Source organism: Otolemur garnettii, unplaced genomic scaffold, assembly GCF_000181295.1.
Source record: "Otolemur garnettii isolate 467f Iridium unplaced genomic scaffold, OtoGar3 scaffold00015, whole genome shotgun sequence".
Lineage (NCBI taxonomy): Eukaryota > Metazoa > Chordata > Mammalia > Primates > Galagidae > Otolemur > Otolemur garnettii.
Window position 1 is genome coordinate 26,072,310 of NW_003852410.1, and position 20,744 is coordinate 26,093,053.

At 46.4% G+C, this 20,744-nt stretch overlaps 1 protein-coding gene across 2 annotated transcripts in view; it reads right to left on the bottom strand.

Annotated features, from left to right (window-relative positions):
• Positions 1-20,192, bottom strand: part of PTPRG (protein tyrosine phosphatase, receptor type G) — a 740,009-nt gene extending 719,817 nt beyond the window's left edge. Inside the window, exon 1 of one of the 2 annotated variants that reach the window (XM_023510661.1) lies at positions 19,396-20,192. In XM_023510661.1, the coding sequence (XP_023366429.1) occupies positions 19,396-19,480 (85 nt within the window). In that variant the 5' untranslated portion in view covers positions 19,481-20,192. The remainder of the gene's footprint in view (positions 1-19,395) is intronic. The other variant, XM_023510664.1, reaches the window with a different exon arrangement.
• Between the last annotated feature and the right edge of the window lie 552 nt (positions 20,193-20,744).

Here is a 20,744-nt window from a genome sequence, read left to right on the forward strand (position 1 = left end):
GTTTTTAATAATGGTCAATCTGATAGGGGCAAGAAGGTATCTGGCTGTCTTTTTAATTTGCATTTCTTTGATGATTAGTAATGTTAAACATTATTTGTGTCCTTGGCTATTTATGTATGTTCTTTTGAAAAATGTCTGGTTTTTCAGTATTTCTAGGCTATATGGTTTGTGGGTTCTTTAAATTGTCACAAATCTCCCCCAAATTTTCCAATTTTATTATTGAAAAAAATGTGTTTAAGAGGACCCTTGTTCAAGGGTCAACTGTAAATACAAAGATTTGTCCCCATGGATCCCTATTACAGCCAAGTGCCAAGAATTAAGGCATCTCTTCAGGTCAGCCTTCAGTCCTCTCTCCTGACCTTTCCCCTTCCAGAACTCAGCTGTCAGTCTTAAGGACCCAAACTTCAAGCCAATCAGTGCACTTCAGGGATGGTTATCTACATATGAACAGAAGCCCCATGTTGTTAGATCCCTGGCTTTGGAGTCAGAAGCCTGGTCCCATACTGAGCAAGTTTCTTAACTCAGCAAGACTCCTAGATGCACACCTTGGAAAGGCAAGGATGAATTACAGATAATGTGTCAACCCTCCAACACGAGGCTACTTTATTTCACTGGATCTTGATCATAGTAGGCGTTCAATAAATGGTGGTTTATGGTAGCTGCATAAACCGTAGGGTTCGGTGTAGACACCCACAGAAGGAGTAACAGCAGAATGTCAGTGTGTGCTCCCTCACTGCACAGGACTGGCTAGTGAGGGAAATGCTCTGCCCTGGGGCTCACAGTGGAAAATACTACACAGGAGTAAAACTCCCAGGCCTAGGGAGGGATAGGGGACAGGGAGCTGTCACTAGTGGTACACAGAGGTGATCACAGCACTCTCCAAGAAGGATGTGCCTTGATAACCCAGCCATGGATAACTTGAATCTCTGGTGGACAGAAAGGTCTCAGGACTAGTCTCTCTTTTTTTTTTTTTTGAGACAGAGTCTCACATTGTTGCCCTCGATAGAGAGCTATGACGTCACAGCTCACAGCAACCTCAAACTCTTGGGCTTAAGCGATTCTCTTGCGTCAGCCTCCCAAGTAGCTGGGACTACAGGAGCCCACCACAATGCCTGGCTATTTTTTGGGTTGCAGTTGTCATTGTTGTTTAGCTGGGCCAGATACGAACCTACCAACTTCGGTGTATGTGGCTGGCGCCATAACCACTGAGCTACGGGCGCCGAGCCAGGACTAATCTCTTTTAAAAGTCACTCTGAATTCTAGCTCTGCTGAAGAATATAATAAAGAAGTCCTCAGAGAACTCCCCTTCTTCCCACTCCCATGTGAGCACGTACAGCTGCTCTCAGAAGCCCTCGCCTGAGTTTCCGAGACAAGCTCAGGGTGGGGCGTGATGATGCCCCAATGCCCCTTCAACACCCTAAAGTAAAGACTTCAACATCCTTTTTATCCCTGGTGAAAGAAGTTACCAGTGAAAACAGATTCTTACCACCTGCAGCAAAGGTGCAAACTTATCCACCCTGCCAAACACCCCCTGGAAAAGAACCATCCCCATCATGAAGTTGAAAACAAATAATAGGGTTTCCCAGCTGCCTCACCCCCAGCACCAGCCACCCTTGCCCACGTTCTTGGCCTCAGACCACACTCGGACACAGCAAACCCCAAGCTAGAAGCCCTTCTAGGTGGATCTAGCAGAGCTTTCTGATATGAGTATGTCCTATCTGTCTTTCACATTTTCCCCATTTTCCTTTCCAAATTACATAGCAAATTGGAGCGTACAGAGAATATTTACTCCACTTGGAAAAGACACTCATTTTAACATTCTGTTGGGAAAAAGAACCAAGCATTCTAAAAGGGAATTTTGGGTATCTCTAAACTATACAGACCCTGAGATCACCACCCAATCCAACTGACCAAATAAATCCATAGCTGTATGAAAGTCTGGACCTCTGGCAGTAACTTGGGAGTCCAGAGCTTAGATCCTATGTGAGCCTGGCTATTAACAAAATACCCAGGAAAGCAAATGCAAGGATCCAGGATTCCAAAATCCTCCTGCGCCAGGCACGATGAATTAGCACTTTGTCGGGAGCTTCTGTGGCCGATGCGTAGTCTCTGAAGATCTCCAAGGTCCCTGCAGCTTTTCACACTGCTGAGAAGGAACTAGGTCAGTATGCTCAAGGTATCCCAGGCTGCCCCTGGATTTGGTCCACAGCAAGGGCCAGTCTGTCTGCAACCCTCTACAGGCCCCAAGATGCATCACTAACAGGAACCAGAAAAGGAGGAAATTAGCACCAGGAACTCTCAGAAGCCCACTGATGAGCCGGCAGAATAACAATAACAGCTATTATCTTCCATTGATTCCTAGATGCCAGGCCTGTGCCATATGCCTTATGTAGCTTACCTCATTCGTTCCTCAAACAACCTGATGGAGCAGAGACTGTGAGCCCATTTCACAGACAGGCAAGCGAGCACACAAAGCTAAGTGATTCCCAACCCATTCCCCTGATATACCCGGAATATCCCAATGACAGTACCTCCTACAAGGAGGGTGGGAAAAGAGGTAATTAGTGTCGCACAGGCAACTATGAACATGAAATGCTCTTCTGGAAGGTGAGGTAAAGGTTGTACAGAGAACTCTAGACCAGTGATGTCTGATAAAAATACAGCGCAAGCCACAAATGTGAGTCCCATGCATAATTTCAAGTTTTATGCTAGTCACGTGAAAGAGTACAAAGGAATAGGAGATACTCATTTCACTATTTTCTACTTAAAATTTTTCAATTTTCTACTTGAAAATTTTAATGAGATACTACACAAACTTTGTAATATGTCTTCGCACTCCAGTTTATGTTTTATATTTACAGTGCACCTTGATCTGGACAAGCTATATTTCAATAGCCACATGTGGCTGGCTGGCTTCCAGACTGAACAGAGCAGCTCTACAGACATTACTTAGGAAGTAAGATAAGGTTCAACATCAAAAGGGATCTTTATAGGGAAAAGTTCACATCCAAGGAACAAATACAGGATTAAACAAAGTCGCTCAAGTCCTTGGCATATTACCAAACACCAAAATTTATCTGATGTCAGCTGCATGAAAGAATTCCCCTCACCTTTCGTTCTTACTCTCTAATTTCCTTATCAAAAAAACACTGATCAGAAGACCACTCAAATTTTGAGAAACGAGTTACCCTAAAGGTAACAATGTTTATTCAGAGTAAACACAAGACATTTTACTGGGTATAAATAAGAGGAAAAGGATCCATTAAGTCAGCCACAGTTTGAAAAACTGCTGTCACCAAGCCCATTCTTAACACTTACTTAAATAGCTAAGAATTCAAAAAGGTGTCACGTTGGAATACAAACAGTCCTACAAGTGCATAATCTGATGCAAAACCTTTGGGCTTTGAAGAAAGGAAAATAAGCAAGTAATTTTTAGATCCCTAAACCTCCATTAGTGGATCTCAGCAATTATAATATGATGTAATCACCATCAAGAGACTGGATTTCTTTCTCTGAATAAACAAATGTGAGTCAAATCTGAGTCCAGATCACTTTTACAGATCAGAAAAAATTTTAAACATTGCCCATGTAACAGCATACCTATTTGTAAGATATAAAAGCCTCTTGGACATGCTTCTCCTTATTATGCGGAGGTTTTTTGTTTCCTTTTGAGACAGAGTCTCATTATGTCAGTCACCCTCAGTAGAGTGCCGTAGCATTACAGCTCACAGCAACCTCAAACTCTTGGGTTTAAGCGATTCTCTCGCCTCAGCCTCTCAAGTAGCTGGGACTACAGGCAGCCACCACAATGCCCAGCTATTTTTTTTTTTTTTTGTAGTTGTTGTTGCAGTTGTCATTGTTGTTTTAATAGGCCCAGGCTGGGTTTAAACCCACTACCCTCGGTGCATATGGCCGGCACTGTAACCACTGTGCTATAGGCACGGAGCCCTTATTGTGCTGTTTTTGAAGGCTGGCTAATAGAACAGCTCAGAGATGGCACAAGAAATCCTCTCCCAGGCCAACTCTTGCAAAAGATTCTAAGATATATTTCAGGCTTTAGCAACAGAGAATTCTGTGATCAGTTAGCAATGTCTGTCACAGCTAGAGGAATGGGGACCATTATCTCAAATGCTAATCTCCAACCCTTCTGTAGAAAAACCAGGACTTAACACACAGCGACAGAAAAGTATGTGCTTCTCACTTTCACTGACTGTTTAAATGTTCACCTGCACCTAAGGCAGTGATTCTCAACCTTCCTAATGCCACGACCCTTCAATCCCTTTAATATAGTTCCTCATGTTGTGGTGACCCCCAACCAAAAAATTATTTTTCCTGCTACTTCATAACTATAATTTTGCTACTGTTATGAATTGTAATATAAATATCTGATATGCAGGATCTATTTAGGTGACCCCTGTGAAAGGGTTGTTCGACTTCCAAAGGGGTGGTGACCCACAGTTGAGACCCACTGACCTTAGGGCATAATGGCCCCTACACTAACACAGACATACACCGCAAGGCATGGGCATCCTAACACTGATAATCTCAGTAATGAGAATACCAAGAGTAGCTTATAAACCTTCAAGTTGGGGATATTTAAGGCAAATTAAACCCTAATAGCATTTTTCACTTAGTCTCTGTCAGTAAAATATTCCTGGTTAGCCTTGTGGACCTTCAATCCACCCCCCACTGCTGTGCTGGCAAAGAAGGAAGCCTGAGGGCTGTCAGTGACCTTCACTCCCATTCTGCCACTTCCTCAGCTGCAGGAGCTTCTCTCTCCCTGACTTCCAGCCTTCCCCCCTCTTCACAGGGTTGCATGGCTTTGAGAACCCATTTATGCAAACATTTGTTTCATAAATCTTCAGCAAAGGCTATTAAAAACAGGTACTATGGCTCAGTGCCTGTGGCTCAAGCGGCTAAGGTGACAGCCACATACACCTAAGCTGGCAGGTTCGAATCCAGCCTGGGCCCGCCAAACAACAATGATGGTTGCAACCAAAAAACAGCTGGGGCATGTGGTGGGCGCCTGTGGTCCCAGCTATTTTGGAGGCAGAGGCAGGAGAATCACTTGAGCCCAGGAGTTGGAGGTTGCTATGAGCTGTGATGTCTCAGCACTCTACCCAGGGTGCAAGAGCTTGAGGCTCTGTCTCAAAAAACAACAACAAAAAAACCCAGTACCATTTATAAGACTCTGTGTGGCTAATGCTTTTCTGGTACTTTGCACACATATCTCATTTAATCTTCACAATGATTCTATAAAGTTGAAATTCTCATTATCCCCATTTTATAGATGAGAAACCAAAAAAGAAAATTAACTGGCCAAAGTTAACAAAGGAAAGAACTGGAATTCACTCCACATCTGTAGTTTTATTTTAAACATGCATCTACACCAGCCTCTTTCATCAGAATCTACCTACCATTAAAAGTCTCATTCCCTCAGAACCCTGCTAATTCAAGGTCCCAATGCATATAAGAATTATTCCCACAAAATCCTTTGTGTATGTGGTCAGAAAGTTTATATTTTCCCTAGATTACCCAAAGCTAAACTTTCCCTCCACGAATTCAAGAACCAGCAGCTTCCCCCCCCCTTCTCAACTGAGAAGTTTTACACATCCTAAAAAATGTGAGAAAGAACTTTAATGCCAGAGCTATCCACTGAGTGGTTTCTGTTTGCCCACACCAAAACTCATTTTGAAATCTGATCCCCAACATGAGGGTATTAAACTATGGGGCCTAGGCCAGGGGTGGGTGGCTCATGCCTGTAATCCTAGCACTCTGGGATGCTGAGGTGGGTGGATGCCTGAGCTCACAAGGTCAAGACCAGCCTGTGCAAGAGCAAGACCCCATCTCTACTAAAAACAGAAAAACTAGCCAAGTGAGGTGGAAATAAAAATAAAAAAAGATGATGGGAGCCTACTAAGGATCTCTGGGTCATGGGGGCAGATCCCTCCTCATGAATGGGTTATTTCAGTCATGAAGTTCATGGTCTGGGGAGACTGGGTTAGTTCTCGTGGGAATGGATTAGTTCCCTCCAGAGCAAGGGTTGTTACAAAGCCAGGACACCCCTCAGGTTTTCTCTCCTCACACGACTGCTTCCACTTGACCTTCTCTGCCAGGTTGTGACTTAGCACAAGAGCCCTCCCCAGAAGTCAGAACCGTGAACTTCTGCCTCCAAAACCATGAGCCAATAAGCCTCTTTTTTGAGACAGACTCACTTTGTCGCCCTCAGTGAGAGTGCCCGGTCATCATAGCTCACAGCAATCTCAAACTCTTGGGCCCAAGTGATTCTCTTGCCTCAGCCTCCCAAGTAGCTTGGGAGCCCACCACAACAGGCTATTTTTAGAGACATGGTCTCCCTCTGGCTCAAGCTGGTCTTGAGCTCCTCAGGTCAGGCAATCCACCCGCCTTGGTCTTGCAGAATGCTAGGGTTACAGGTGTGAGCCACTGTGCCTGGCCTAATAAACCTCTTTCCTTCATAAATTACCCAATCTCAGATATTCTGTTACAGCCACACATAATAGACTAGGACAAGCACCCGATGTGACAGGAAATTTCAGCAGTTTCTGCCCAAATTGAGCAATTGAGAAAATAAGGGGCTGGTGCTTAAAACTGTCAAGAAATTTCCCATACCCTCCACTCACGGCCTTCATACACATGTAAGTAGAAGAAAATGACTAGTTTTAGAAAAGAAAACAACTGGTTGAAAGAGGGATAAAACAGAGCAGTCATCAACTAGCAGTGTGTTCTAGAAAACTTAGCTTCTGCCTAAGCACGTCTGAAATCACCATGATTCACCAGCTAACATCTGTCTCTCATTGAGGGCAGGAGGCACAGACAGTCAGTTCATGCAAGCCCCAAATCTGCCCAAAGCCATTTCTAGACAACAGAGCAACATACATCTTCATGCTTTAGTCAGTGAGGCAAGGTCCACTACCTCTCCATACTTCATTCACTATTTCTAGAACTACCAAAGAGAAACAAGAATGTCTCTTTCTGGATCAACCTTAAAACCAAGACTGCTTCTGACAAAACAAACACCACATTCATAGCATTTAACCTAAGTCATTCCACTAGAGGAAAAGAAGGTTTGCCGGCACTACTACCAGCAAAACATAGTCCTGATGTCCCAGACATTTGCCCCCTAGTCCGAAGAGATTACAGTCGTTCTCAACCTTCCTGATGCCGTGAACCTTTAATACCATTAAGAGCGTATCGAGAACCGCTGGAATAGAGTCTTGTTTGGGGCAAGAGATACCTCAGTGGCCAGCAACAGAAGGTACAGATTTAGTACCTCCCTTTTTATAGACAGACTTCAGCCACCATGACTATATATACACTGTGATTTTTCTTTAGGAAGATAGAAACTTTGGATATCATATCTCTTAAGAGGACATAACACACAAGCTCTGCGCCTGTGGGTCAAGCAGCTAAGGCGCTAGCCACATACACTTGTGCTGGCGGGTTTGAATCCAGCCCGGGCTGCCAAACAACAATGACAGCTACAACCAATCAAAAAAAAAAAAAATTGCCGGGCATTGTGGCGGGCACCTGTAATCCCAGCTACTTTGGAGGCTGAAGCAGGACAATCGCTTGAGCCCAGGAGTTGGAGGTTGCTGTGAGCTGTGATACCACAGCACTCTACCAAGGGCAACAACTTGAGGCTCTGTCTCTAAAAAAAAAAGAGGACATAATAGACAAATATGAGATTTCTAGAAACTACAGGCAATGATATCAGTGTCTTGCAAATGTCCTAGAATCATTCTGAAGAGCATTATTTGTCAGTCCTCACTGTAACTACTGCCACCTGTACACTGAGGCTACAGCAAGGGAAAGGAGCACAGTAGACCTGCCCTCTAGGAATACACAGTCGAGTCTGGCCTGAACCATACACAGGGAATGTGAGAAATGAACCTTCCATGACAGTGACCACTTAACAAACACATGCTGAAATTAGGGTGAAGGAATCATCCCCTGAAACCTTCTGTCTGGCCAACCCCAAAGCTAGCTATTCTACTCAATACAAACTTCAGGCTTGTACACGCTGTTGTTGGAAAAATTAAGATATGCAGATTGGGCAGCACCTGTGGCTCAAAGGAGGAGGGCGCTGGCCCCATATGGCAGAGGTGGTGGGTTCAAACCCAGCCCCGGCCAAAAACGGCAAAAAAAAAAAAAAGATATGCAGTATTTCTACCATTAGAAATTCCTATGCAGAAATTAGGGGGGCAAGAATACTGAAAAAATTAGGTGTCCAGGGACCCACTAACAAGGCATCTCCTGTATTAATTTATTCATACCCTACGTATGGCCTCAGTGGCCTCTCCCCTTGATCACCCGTCATCCATCCCCTTCTTGGGTCATTTGGGAGCAAGAAAGCAACCAAGAGAGTCAATTCTTCAGTGATTTTTTTCAAAACACCATTTTTTTAATTGAATAAGGTAAGGGAAATTTACATCAAGTCAATGCATTACTGTGAAATACTCAAGTATTATAGCAAGCCAAGACAGGACCCCATCAGGATAGCTAAGCTCAAGCTTCCCAGGCCAGACCAACAGTCATGTCACCCGCCAACAACACACAGACTTGCACTAGCCCAAGTGCACATACACATTTATCCACAACTTACCCAAGCAATGCAAAACCCAAAAAAGCCAAAAAAGAAAAAAGGAAAAAGAAATCTGCCTCATACATAGAAATCATCTGTACATGGGTGACAAATGCCACCAAGGACCAGCTGAGCATTGTAAATAACCACTATGGGCCAGGTGTGTGCCCCATCCCAAGAGACAGACGCTGTTAATTCCAGCTTCGTGCTGTTGCCAAGCAAGAAACACAGGCTCCAGACCACTACATCTTTTTTTTTTTTTGAGACAGAGTCACTCTCCATAAAGTGCAGTAGCATCACAGCTCACAGCAACCATAAACTCTTGGACTCCAGTGATTCTCTTGCCTCAGCCTCCCAAGTAGCTGGGACTACAGGCGTCCGCCACAACACTCAGCTATTTTTTTTTTTTTTAGAGACAGGGTCTCTCTCTCTTCACAGGCTGTTCTCAAACTCCTGAACTCAAGCGATCCACCCACCTCAGCCTCCCAGAGTGCTGCTAGGATGACGGGCGTGAGCCACCACACACAGGCTACCTTCCTGTTTTTCAAGAGTAACCCAGACTGGTATGAGAAGCTCTGATAAGGGCAGGAGCTTCCATTTGCTTGGGTCATCACCATCTTCCCAGTGCCTACAACAGTGCCTGGCACACTCTAGGTCAGAGGGCCAGTTCACTGTCCCTCAGACTGTTGGAGGGCCGGACTGCAGGCCCTAGGAGAGTTGGCTGGTCAGCAGGACAGGCAGCGGTGGCAAAAACACCTGGTGGGCCGGATAAATGTCCTAGGCAGGCTGGAGTTTGAGGTCGCCTGCTCTAGGCACTCAGAAAATACTTGTTGATAGCAGGAATGTGAAATGACTAGTTTTTAGCTTAATTTTTTCTTTTAAACACAGTATGGCCAAACAGAACCTCTGCTGGCCAGATGCCCCTTGCAGAACTCAAGATAACCCACAGGCCTATTCCTTCTCCATTTCTCTTTTCCAGGCACAAGATCCAAAATTAGCTTTGTATTCTTATTTTAGAGAAAGACTCAAGCCTCCACAACCCCAACTATAAATCGTATTAGTTTTAAAGGCCACATATTAGATAATTTTAAAGACAATATACCACTTTGTTGGCATGAGCAAACTTCAATTTTATTTATAACTTGGACTCCAGGAGAAATAAAGCTTAATGTTTAAAAGAAAAAGCAAGAAATAGCTTACAAGCATTCCATTAACCAAGATCTATTCACCACCTGGTTTGCCCCTCCCTGGGGATACTCTGTAGCTGGGTTAGCCAGGTAATGGAAGGGTTCTTAGCACCTTGGGTAGCACAATTCTCACAGGAAAAAGTCAACAAGAAGTATACCTCACAAATCACAATATGTAACTGAGAATTTGACTAGCATATTGCAAAAAGGCCACAACCTTTCCAAACTGTCCAGCCTGGAAGCAATAATCCCTGAAACTCCAGAAAAAAATTTAGAAGCCATTTAATTAAGGGTAAAGAAAACAACCCAAAGAAATTGAAGGTCTTCCCCAAGACTCCACCCGATTTGGCTGTTTCCTTTGGCTTATTCTAAACTCCAGAGGAAAAATCCAGAACCCCAAACCGTATCTTGCCAAGCACAACTCCCTCAGACCTTTTCCTGAAGTTATGATTCAGAGCCTGCAGCCCACACTGAGATGATATATATGGGATAGTAAAACCACCATGTTATTACCAAGTAACCATATTCCAAGCTCTAAATAAAAAAGTTCTCAAATTACAAACCAAATCAATTTAGATTATTCTGAAGAGGAGTGGAGTCAAAAAAAAAACCTCACCACCAACAAATTCAGACTCTATCCACAGTTATTATCAGCTTATTCAGAAGCTAAAGTAATTTGCTGAAAGGTCATCTCTTCAATGTAACCAAATAAAATCCTATACTAATTGTGTTATTTCCTTATTTAATTGTAGCAAATACAGGAAGACACCATTATTTCATCCAGTATTTATGGCACTTACTTACACACATATGGGAAAAGTGATAGGGTGAAATACTTAAAGCTGGGTCTGTATTTTTTTTTGTTTTTTGTTTTCTGTTTTGAGACAGAGTCTTACTTTGCCACTCCCTAGTAGAGTTCCGTGGAGTCATAGGTCACAGCAATATCAAGACTCTTGGGCTCAAACAATTCTCTTGCCTCAGCCTCCCCAGTAGCTGGGACTACAGGCGCCCTCCACAGCTATTTTTAGAGATGGGAGTCTCAGACTGTCTCAGGCTGGTCTCGAACCTGTGACCTCAGGCGATCTGTGTGCCTCAGCCTCCCAGAATGCTAGGATTACAGGAGTGAGCCACTGCGCCCAGCCTCTGTCTGTTCTTAAATTCATTCTCTTATGGTATTAGGAAAAACAGCTTCCAAACTGTCTTCAAAATGCAACCAGTCTGAAATTCAAAATACTCAGAAAACATAATTAAAGAGACAGATTATAGCTACAACCCACTTACTACCCAGGTAACCATAGATAAGTGACGTCCTTCTTCAGCTTTAGTTTCCTCATCCTAAAATGGTGGTAATCATGGTTTCTACCTCCAGGGAGGATTACAGACATATAAAATGCTCAGACATCAGGCCTTGGTCACTAGCGCTTGGTTTGAGCTATTAGAATTATTGTGCCCATTTTTGAGATAAAAACACTGAGGCCAATTTAGATCCTGGTGTGATTTCTAAATAATAAGAGGTATGTCTATCTGGAACTCCCACACCCCTAGCACTATCAGATCCCACCGTCCCAGGTGGGACAGCCGAGCTCCACAGTGACAAAGCTCAGACTACAGCTGATCTCAGCTTCCACACTCACTGTAGAAACACTTAAGAAAAGTGATGTGATTTTTCTTAATGGATAACCAATCATTGTTTTGTAAATAAATACTGTTCACAATTCTTAACAAGTTTTAAAGACAATCTTAAAAAGTCTGTATTTCAGGCCCTACAATCCTAGCAGTCTGCAAGGCATGTGGACTGCTTAAGCTTAGGAGACCAATCTGAGCAACAGCAAGACCATATCTCTACTAAAAATAAAAATAAAAAAAAAAAAACTTAGCCAGGTAACGTGGCAGGTGCCTGTAGCCCCAGCTCCTCGGGAGGCTGAGGCAAGAGGATCACTTGAGCCCAGGAGTTTGAGGTTGCTATGAACTATAGTCTGTCTCAAAAAAAAAAAAAAAATTAGAAGTATTTTTAGAAGTACTAATCTCTACTACACTTTTATGCCTGGTAAACTGCTTATGGCTATGTCAGATATCCAAATTATGCCAAATTAATGAATTTATCTGATTTAAGAACATAGTGGTGTTTATGAGGCAGCAATGGTACAAGATACTCAGACACTTCGTATATTCATATTGTAACTAGAATGAGTTCCTCAAAAGTATACCCACTGCATTATAAAACAACCTGCTTCACTCACTCAGAAAGATAGTATCACAGACCCAAAAATAAGACCAGTTGTCCTATTTTCTTACATGGAAATGTTACATATTCCATGAACTATGCTTTCATTTCTTCTTTTTTTTTCAGTTGCTACATTTCAGCAGCCAACTGTGTCACTTTGCTACTCCCCAAAAATAGCTAAAGTGAGGAATTTAAAAGCACATTTCGTTGTTTGGCCAGAAAACCATCATGCTGGTTTCAGTCTGCAAAAAAATGACGAGAGGGCAGGAGCTGTGCCTAGGAGTGTGGTTCTCTCTTGGATGCTCTGAAGCCATAGAATACCGAGACAGGCACCCCAGCATGTTCAAGTACCACCCAAGAGCAAAATAAAAACAAACACCCTAATACTGCTGTTTATTTCCCATTTGTGGCACCAAATTAAATCCCAGGGATAACAGTTCCAGAGCAGACCTGCTTTCCCTCCCTTCCCAGGCAGCCACCAGGCCTAAGAAGAGGAATTAACATAGCAGGGAGCATGCCCGACCAACTCTTTCTACACAGGGATTTGGGAGATTTATGAGGCACATTTTAAGCCTACAGAAAGCATTTTTCCCATTTTAAGCTGAGAAAGCAGAGACCTCCTTTGCAATGGGAGTGAGGAGGGAGGTATGTATCTTCACAGAGGCTTTCCCACTGCTTTAATCCTCCAAACATAAAATCCTCCATTTTACTAATCTGCCAAGGGATGTCCTTGTGCCCTTCCTCAACAGCAAAGATTTGTCATCACCTATGCTTAAAGAAATTTTGTAAAAATTGTTCATACACACAGTTGTCCCCTTCAGTTCTGTATTCTGCTTTTCACATACTCCTATCCAAATCTCTTAAGTAGACATAGTTATGATAAAGATGGTTGATTTACGGAGCGCTTACTATTTGCCATGCACAGTGCTAAGTCTTCACCTGCATTTTCATTCAAGCCTCACAGAGACCTTAGGAGTCAGGGTTCTATCACCACCTCACATCACAGAGCCAGAGGGGAGACGGGGTGGGGGTGGGGATGAGGCACAAAGAGTTCAGGTAACTTGTCTGAGGTAGCAAAGCTAACAATGGCAGAGGCAGGCTGGCTCCAGAAGCCATATTCTTATCCACCTTGTTATATTCTGTACAATTCTCAATAGCAACTTGGTTTAGAAAAAAATAAAATAAAAAGCATTAAAAAGTTTCCAGCTCCTAGATTTCTCCTTGCTCTGTGCTGACAAAAACAGTAGAGTGACTCTCACCAACTGGTTGACAGGTATCAAATTTCTCACTCAGCGTGTAAGTTGCCTCCCACCCCACCCACCCTAAGGACAACAATAACCCTACCCAATCCAGTTAGGGGAGCTTCTAAAAGAGAAACCAGGTACATACAGAACCTGATAGGCTATCATTTGCTCTAACCAGATCTAAAGCAGTTTTTTTTTCTTCAGATTAGTATAAGGGCACCTCCAATTAGGTTACATTGTTTGCATTAGTTAGGTAAAGTCCGGTTGTAGTTGAGCCCTTTACCCCCATGTGCCTATACCCCTACCTTGTGCTGGTTAAATAAGACCTTACCAAACCCCTCCTGATCCTGTCTCTGCCTCCCTCCTCCCCCTTCCTTGATTTTAATTGTGTTTTTCTATCCTGTGGACATGGAGGCTTGTTTGTTTGTTTGTTTCTGAGATAAGTAAGGTCTCGCTGTTGTCCAGGACTAGAATGCCATAGCATCATCACAGATCAATGCAACCTAGAACTCCTGAGTTCAAGTGATCCTTCTGCCTCATCCTCCCAAGTACAGGACTACAGGCACCCAGGCACCCAAGTACCACACGCAGCTATTATTGTTTATTTTTTATTTATTATTATTTGTAGAAACCAGGCCTCACTCTTGCTCAGACTGGTCTCAAACTCCTGGCCTCAAGTTATCCTTCCTCCTTAAGCTCCCCAAGCACCAGGACTACAGGCATAAGCCACTGCACCCAGCACCAAAATACAGTTTTTAGAACATTTTTAAATCGTCATATCAAGTGCTGCAGTCATAAAAACCTTGAGCCTGCATACACCCAGCAAGCCATCTCGAGGAGGTTCTATTTTTCTGTCAAAACAACACACATTTTGCTGTAAAAGATACCAAGAGAAACAGGCTCTCCAATTACAGGTGTCCCTAAGAAGGAGACAATTGCTCAGGGAGCCCTCTAGCTACTTAAAGCAATCTTGCAAGGCCATCACTTAAAAACCTAACAGTATGAGTAAACCACCAATTAATGTGTTATAATCATCACAGACTTGTGAAAGTGAAATTCACCTACACGACTTCAAGGTTTCTTTTGTTGTTTTGTTTTAGGAGATACTAATAATCTGCGGTCCTGGAAATTTAACATGGAAGAATGGTAGGAAAAAGTGGGGGGTGGGGGGAGGGTAAATACAGGTGTTTGAGACACCCTTATCCTTTTTTGGAGTTATATCACTGGCTACTACTTCACATAAACAAAATACCAAAAGTAGCCAAAGCAAACTAACAGATAACCAGTTTTCATAGACATGCATTCAATTTTCTAAGTGCGCAGAACACTACCATAGTCCTGGGTTCAGCATTTGGCAAACAAGATAGTCACTCCCATTTCTCAGATTGGGAAACAGAGGTATTTGATCTTTTAATCATTTGCATAGGCAACTTCATTCTATGAAAATTTACTATGATTGCTGCCAATTCCATAATAAGCTCTCAGAGCCTGCTGCGAGCAAGTTCTTCTCAAAAGAACTTTTCTCATTTTCCTGAATGCTTCCCTATACCTCATCACTAGTTACTAACCTAGGTCTAGCTCAGGTGAAGAATTAAAAAGTGGGGACAGGGCACTCTTGGTAGCTTCCATTACATTAACAGATACACAGACCTTCCGTCCTCCACTCAGATACATCCCCAAATGCAATTTCAGGGATAACCACCCATCATCTGATAGTGGTCAATCTGTAACCAAATACTATCAAGTGCTTATTTGAATGTATCAAGTGCTTTTGAGGTTAACTTCACATTCTCAAAATTTTTCCCATAAGCACTGGATTATGAAAAGTGATGACATTAAAAGACGTGGCCCACAATGAAAGTGTTAGTCATAATTTTTTTAATCTCCCAAATCAGAATGCACACCCATAATTGTAATCTTCATCCTGCTTAGAAATGACATTTCTTTGAACCATACACTAGAAGTAAAGTGATGAATGGAAATTCCGATTTTAATAAAACAAACAAGATTACTACATAAAAGGAATTATGAAATCAACAACCCACTAGCAATGCTTAATTTGCTTTCTTCACCCAAGTAAGACTAATTTAAGTGCCCAGGCCATCTCTTAGGTTAAAGAAATTTCCAGGAATGGGAGTAGGGGGCAAAGGGGTAGGAAGAGTTCCCTAATAATTGCTAGTCAGCCCTATTTAAATAATATAGAAGTTCCTTTCCATGGGTGCAAGGTATAAGTGATGTTACTATGTTAACTTGCCAGTTTTTCAGAAGACAAAGTATATCCAAAAGGGTTTTTGTTTTGTTACACTAAATCATCAGCCTTCCCTGGACCACTTCATAATCTTTTACTCGCTGAAAACAGTTTATAATTGAGCTCAAAGCTTGGCTAAGGGGTAGTCCCCTTTCTCCCATCACACCACCTTCCCTACAATCCTTCTTTCTCTAGCAATAGCAGCTTCCCCACTTCCAAAGGTCCTATTTATGCCTATTTTTATTAATGTTCTAACTTCATCAACCCTTTAATGTGAATTCTGTTTAGAAGAAAATATCAAAGATTTATTCCATTATTGTACCATAGGGACCCAGTTTAGACTGAATAAAGAGTCTTCATTTTCAAACAAGACACTCAAAGGGGGAAAATACAACGTGAATGATCTTTCACCACATTCCTAAGAGTAAGACTGCTGCCTTTCAAATATTACTTTTGCCTTTTCCTACAAAGGCCATAGGGATGTCCATCAGGACTAAAGCATGCACACGCAAACACAAGAGAGAGCTAGGAGGGAGAGTCACTATGCACCCAACATCGATCACGGATCCTCTAATTCTGACACATTCAAGGTACACAGCTGAGCTTATCCATCTGAAGTGTTTCCAACGCCAGTCCCCTAGATGTAATGTAATTATGGTACAAAACATCTCAGAACCAAAGAGAATCGTTTCACTTTGAGAACCAAAAGAGAGAAGAAATCAATAAAATAAAAAATTTTTTTTGCTGAAAAGTTACTGAATGTAAAATAGATAAAAGGTTAACCCTCTCAAGTAACAGTGTGTAACACGTCAGAGGCAATTAAATTCCCAATGATTACAGACATATACCAAAGTTTACAGGAAATGTGTAGGATTTGCCTTAAAATAGTAAGGTGCTGGGGGTGGGGGGGAACAGAACAGAGAAGATTGAGTTGATAACTGTTGAAGCTGAATGGAGTGTCTTCAGGGGTTACATTGTTTGTCTGTAAATTTTTCCACAATAATTTTTAAAAAGATGCATGACAAGAATGTTTGCCCAATACCATGTAAGAGAACACTTCTGCTCTCGGCTTGGGAAAGCACCGCTTGAAGCACTAACCCTGACATGGATCTCACACTGGCCATACTGCTGTGGCTGAAAGACTAAAAGCCACTGTTTCTGATCCCAACTGCTGGGAGAAGCCCCATGCCAGTGCGGTTTCCAAAACCGTCCCCAAACTGCAGCTACCCTGTATCCTGGACAGGAGCTCAGAAACACAACTGAAAATGCAACTGAAAAGTTGTGGAGATTCTGGGGGAAAACAAAGTAAGTAAAAGGGATTTTGTTTAAGACCTCACAAGAAGGACCCTAATCCCAAACTAGAAGCATTTTTATCCCTCGCGTCAAACGCTCTCGAGCTTATGCCAGGCAAGGAGGGGTAGGGGGGTGTCCCACAGCAAACTCCAGGAGCAGCATCGCCGAGTGCTGGCTGCCTCCTCCAGCCCAGGAGCGTCCGCAGCCCGGGAGCCTGGGGGCCCGGGCACGCGCGCCCCATTCCCGCGGCATGTAAGTGGCCTCGGCCCACCACGGGAGGTGGCAGGGGCCAGACAAGTGGCTCGGGGGCGCCCCCTGAGGTTCAGTGGCGTCGCGGCACCCTCAGAACGCGGAGAGCCAGCGTCTCCCAACGGCTCTGGTATTTTAACTTTGCCTTGCTCCAAGGCTGCAGCACCCTCTCCCGCAGCACTTTTCCAAACCAAACCCCTCTCTCCTGCGCCTCCCACCGTTGCCCCTTGCCTTTCCGACGCCCTGCGGCTCCTGGACCAGGAAAAGGGCCATTTACCTCGCAGTGTGGGCACGAAAAGAAAATGAGAAGACGAAAATGATCGAGCCCCACGAAGGCAGGATTCCTGGCAGGCCCATTTTGGATTTCAAGCTTCCTCAGACACCAGAAAAAAGAAAATCACGGTCAGCCCCAAGATGACTGCAGCCCCAAGCTCAAGGCCAGAAGTGAAATGCCTCTTATCTCAGAAGATTGCCCTCCACTGCCTCCCACCGCCCCCATTAAAGCTTGGTCCTCACAAAGCTCGATCCCTGTGTGCACCTGAGCCCACTCAGCTGGCAAGTCTGTGGCAAAAAACGGGGGGGGGGGGGGGGGGTGGGGGCAATTTAGGAAGGGGAAATGATTAATGCAAATACTGAGCAGTGATCTTTAAGGGAAAGAGACAGCTATTTCTCAGGGGAGATGTACCCATGGCCCGCACCCCGACAGAGGCAGGACCCCAGTGGGAAAACGTCAGGCCTCCGGTTAGTGTGGACGCACGTCCTCGCTCGGCCTCCAAGCTGGGTTTCTGCGCTGTGGCTGGAGCTCCGTTCAGCTTCACGGGCTGGAGGATACGCAGAGAGAAAAAGGGAGTGCAAAAGAAAAGACAGGCTTTACCTCTCTGCCCCTCGAGGTCAGCCCCGAACCCGCAAAGGGCACTGGCTACCAGTCCTCCCGTAACAAGTCCCGGTGGGCAGCCGCGCCTGCTTCTAGGCGCATGACAGGGCTGGGGTACCCGCTGCACCAAAACCAGGCTCCGTAGCTGCCTGGGGACAGGCGGCTGTAACCAGGCAGAGCAGAAATCTCGGGGCACGTTCCCCTTTTCCTGGATTCAGATAACCTCTACCTCCGGGTATCCAGGAGCTGGTGGATGAGAGAGTAGACAACCGGGGGTTCTCTGTCCTTAGAGAAGCAAGGAATGAAAAGCGAACTGCCCCCTTTCTTCCACCCTTTCCCCCGGGCAGGGCAGAGGACTTGTCCTCCACCCCCAGGGATGGAGCCCGACAGTTTCAAGAGAGCCTCAAGGCTGCAGCCCAGTGAGCCTGCAAGAGGGAAGAGGGAAGCGGCTGGCCTCTGTCCTCCCCGAAGGGAGAGGGGAGGGGGCCTGCTGGCTGAGGGCTGAACTGGAGGGTCGCCGAACCGCACACCGTTACGCGAGGCGTTTTATTCTCGTCATCAATGGTCAGTATTGTTCCTGTCTTAACCTGACCAAAAAGGAGCGGGTCTGGGTCTGCCAGCCGTGAACAGCCTGCAAAAGGGCGAAAATGAAGATAGGCAGGATGCGCGAAGCAGGAAAAAAATTCACACCAGCACTAACTGCAACCTGGCCGCCGACCCGCCCCCATCGCCCCGACCCCAACAACCTAGCTAAACAGAGTCGTGTAAAGAAAGCGCTGCGAGCCAGAGTTAGGGGGACCAAGGGTCTCCCCAAATCACCTGGTCCATGCCCTCCCTATTGAGCCCAGTGAGGCTGCCTCACGCCGCCACCCAAGCGCAGCCCGCGCCCAGCCCCAAGCGGGAGGGGGACGCCCTCGACCCCTAAGACAAGAATGCAGGCTGCCCCCCACATCCTGTCCTCCGCGGCCAGACGCCGGCTTCCATGCCCCGAACACCAGCCCTTCCAAAGGGTCGGAGAGCAGTAAAGCGAGCTCCAGGTTCCGAGTTCCTTGAATCCCCGCTGGAACGAGGGGCGCACCCTGGGTCCCCAAGCCGACACAGGCATCCTCCCCATGGCCCCAGTCTCCCCAAACCGCCTCACAACTCTAGCTCTACCGATCAGCAGCGGATCAGCAAATCAAGTCCCATTTTACCCCCATTCCGGCTCCCCAGGCCACCTAAACCGAGGCGGGAACAGACCCCCGCGTCCCCTCGCCTCTCCCCGGCGCCTGCCTCCACCCTTCCTGACCACCAGCCTCCCTAAATATCATCAGAGCCGGAGGAGCGAATCCCCCTTTCGTTCCAGAGCCCCAGGCCCCCCTGCACCCTCTCCGGGGTCCCGGGGACTCACGCCCGAGCTCCGCGCCCCGGCGACAACTCTGCATCCCCCACGCGCGCCGGCCGGGGCCGCGTCCCCTGGACGGCCGGCACTCACCGGGGAAGCACACGACATAATGGAGCACGGAACTGGTGATTTTCAGGAACAAAATCCACCAACACGGTTCCAGTAACCTCCGCATGTCCGAAAACGCACATCGAAAAGAGAAAAGCAGGGGGGGTAAACTTGTTGAATAAGTTCTTGCCTCCGTGCGAGCCTCCACTAAGCCGGGGCGCTTCCCCGGCTTGTCTGCTTCCCGGGTCCCCCGCGCTCGGCGGCCCGAGTCCCCTTGGAATCTGGGAAACCGCCGAGCGCCCCCGGAAAAATCTCAAAAAGTGACCGGGAACGTGGAACCACGCTGGGGACGATCCTCTCAACAGAGAAAGGCTGCTTTCCGTTCAAAAAGGAGCAAGCCGAGCAGGCAGGGCGAGGAGTCAGCGGACGGCGGCGATGCCCCGGGCCCAGGGAAGGCAGGGACCGCGAGCGGCAGCGGCGAGCAGCCGAGGATCCCCAACTTGAGTCGGCAGCGCAGCACAGCCCGAGAGCCGGCGGGCGGCGGCGGGGCTGAGCGCGGCGCGGCGCCTCCGGGCTTCAGGCGGGCAGCTCCTTCCAGGGCCCCGGGAAGGAAGGAGGCATGTTTGCAAGCGGGGAAGGGGAGGGGAGAGGTGGGGGGAGCAGAGAGCCCCCCAAAATAGAAAGGGCCGGAGAAAACGCAGGAAAACACAAAGGATTTCAGAGGGGCGCTGGGGCGAGGGCGCCTTCAGTCCATGCTCCTGAAAGTTGTGGCTCCGATGCAGGCTGGGGAGGAACGAGGAGCGCGGGGCTGGAAACTGGCCATGCCTCCATACAGGAAGTAACATGTGAGCATGGATCCTGGCAGAGACTTTAAAGCCGGCGAGCGAGCGAGCGAGCGAGCAGGGGGCGCGCGACAGCGGGGGCGCGCAGTCCCGGGCAGCTGGCGGCGGGGGCGCGCGCTCTGTGCTCTTAAAGCAGCCACGCTTGGCTCGCGCCTCCAAGGGGTCCCGCGGCTGTAGCCCCGGGGTTTGCGGGCTCAACTGGGGCAGTTTGGGGGCTGGGACGCTTCTGGCGCGATCTTGGAAGGAGAAGACGGCGGCTACCTTCTGTGGCCGGCGTGTCTTTGCCAGATTCCCGTTGTGCGGGTTCTTAAAGATGCCGCACTCTGCGCAGGTTTGGCGAGATCCCCCTGTCCGCTTAGCTCGCGGATCCGAGACTTGAGGCGCCCGTCGCCCGGGTCCGGGGAAAGGAGGAAAGCGGCCAACTGCCCCTTTTGGGGAAGGGGTTTCTTGTTCGGTTTCACTGCGTGGGCAGTGCCGCGGCAGGGAGCAGCGCCCGCGCCCCTTGTTCGCACCCCCAGCCCAACGCCTTCCCCCGCCTGGAAACAAAGC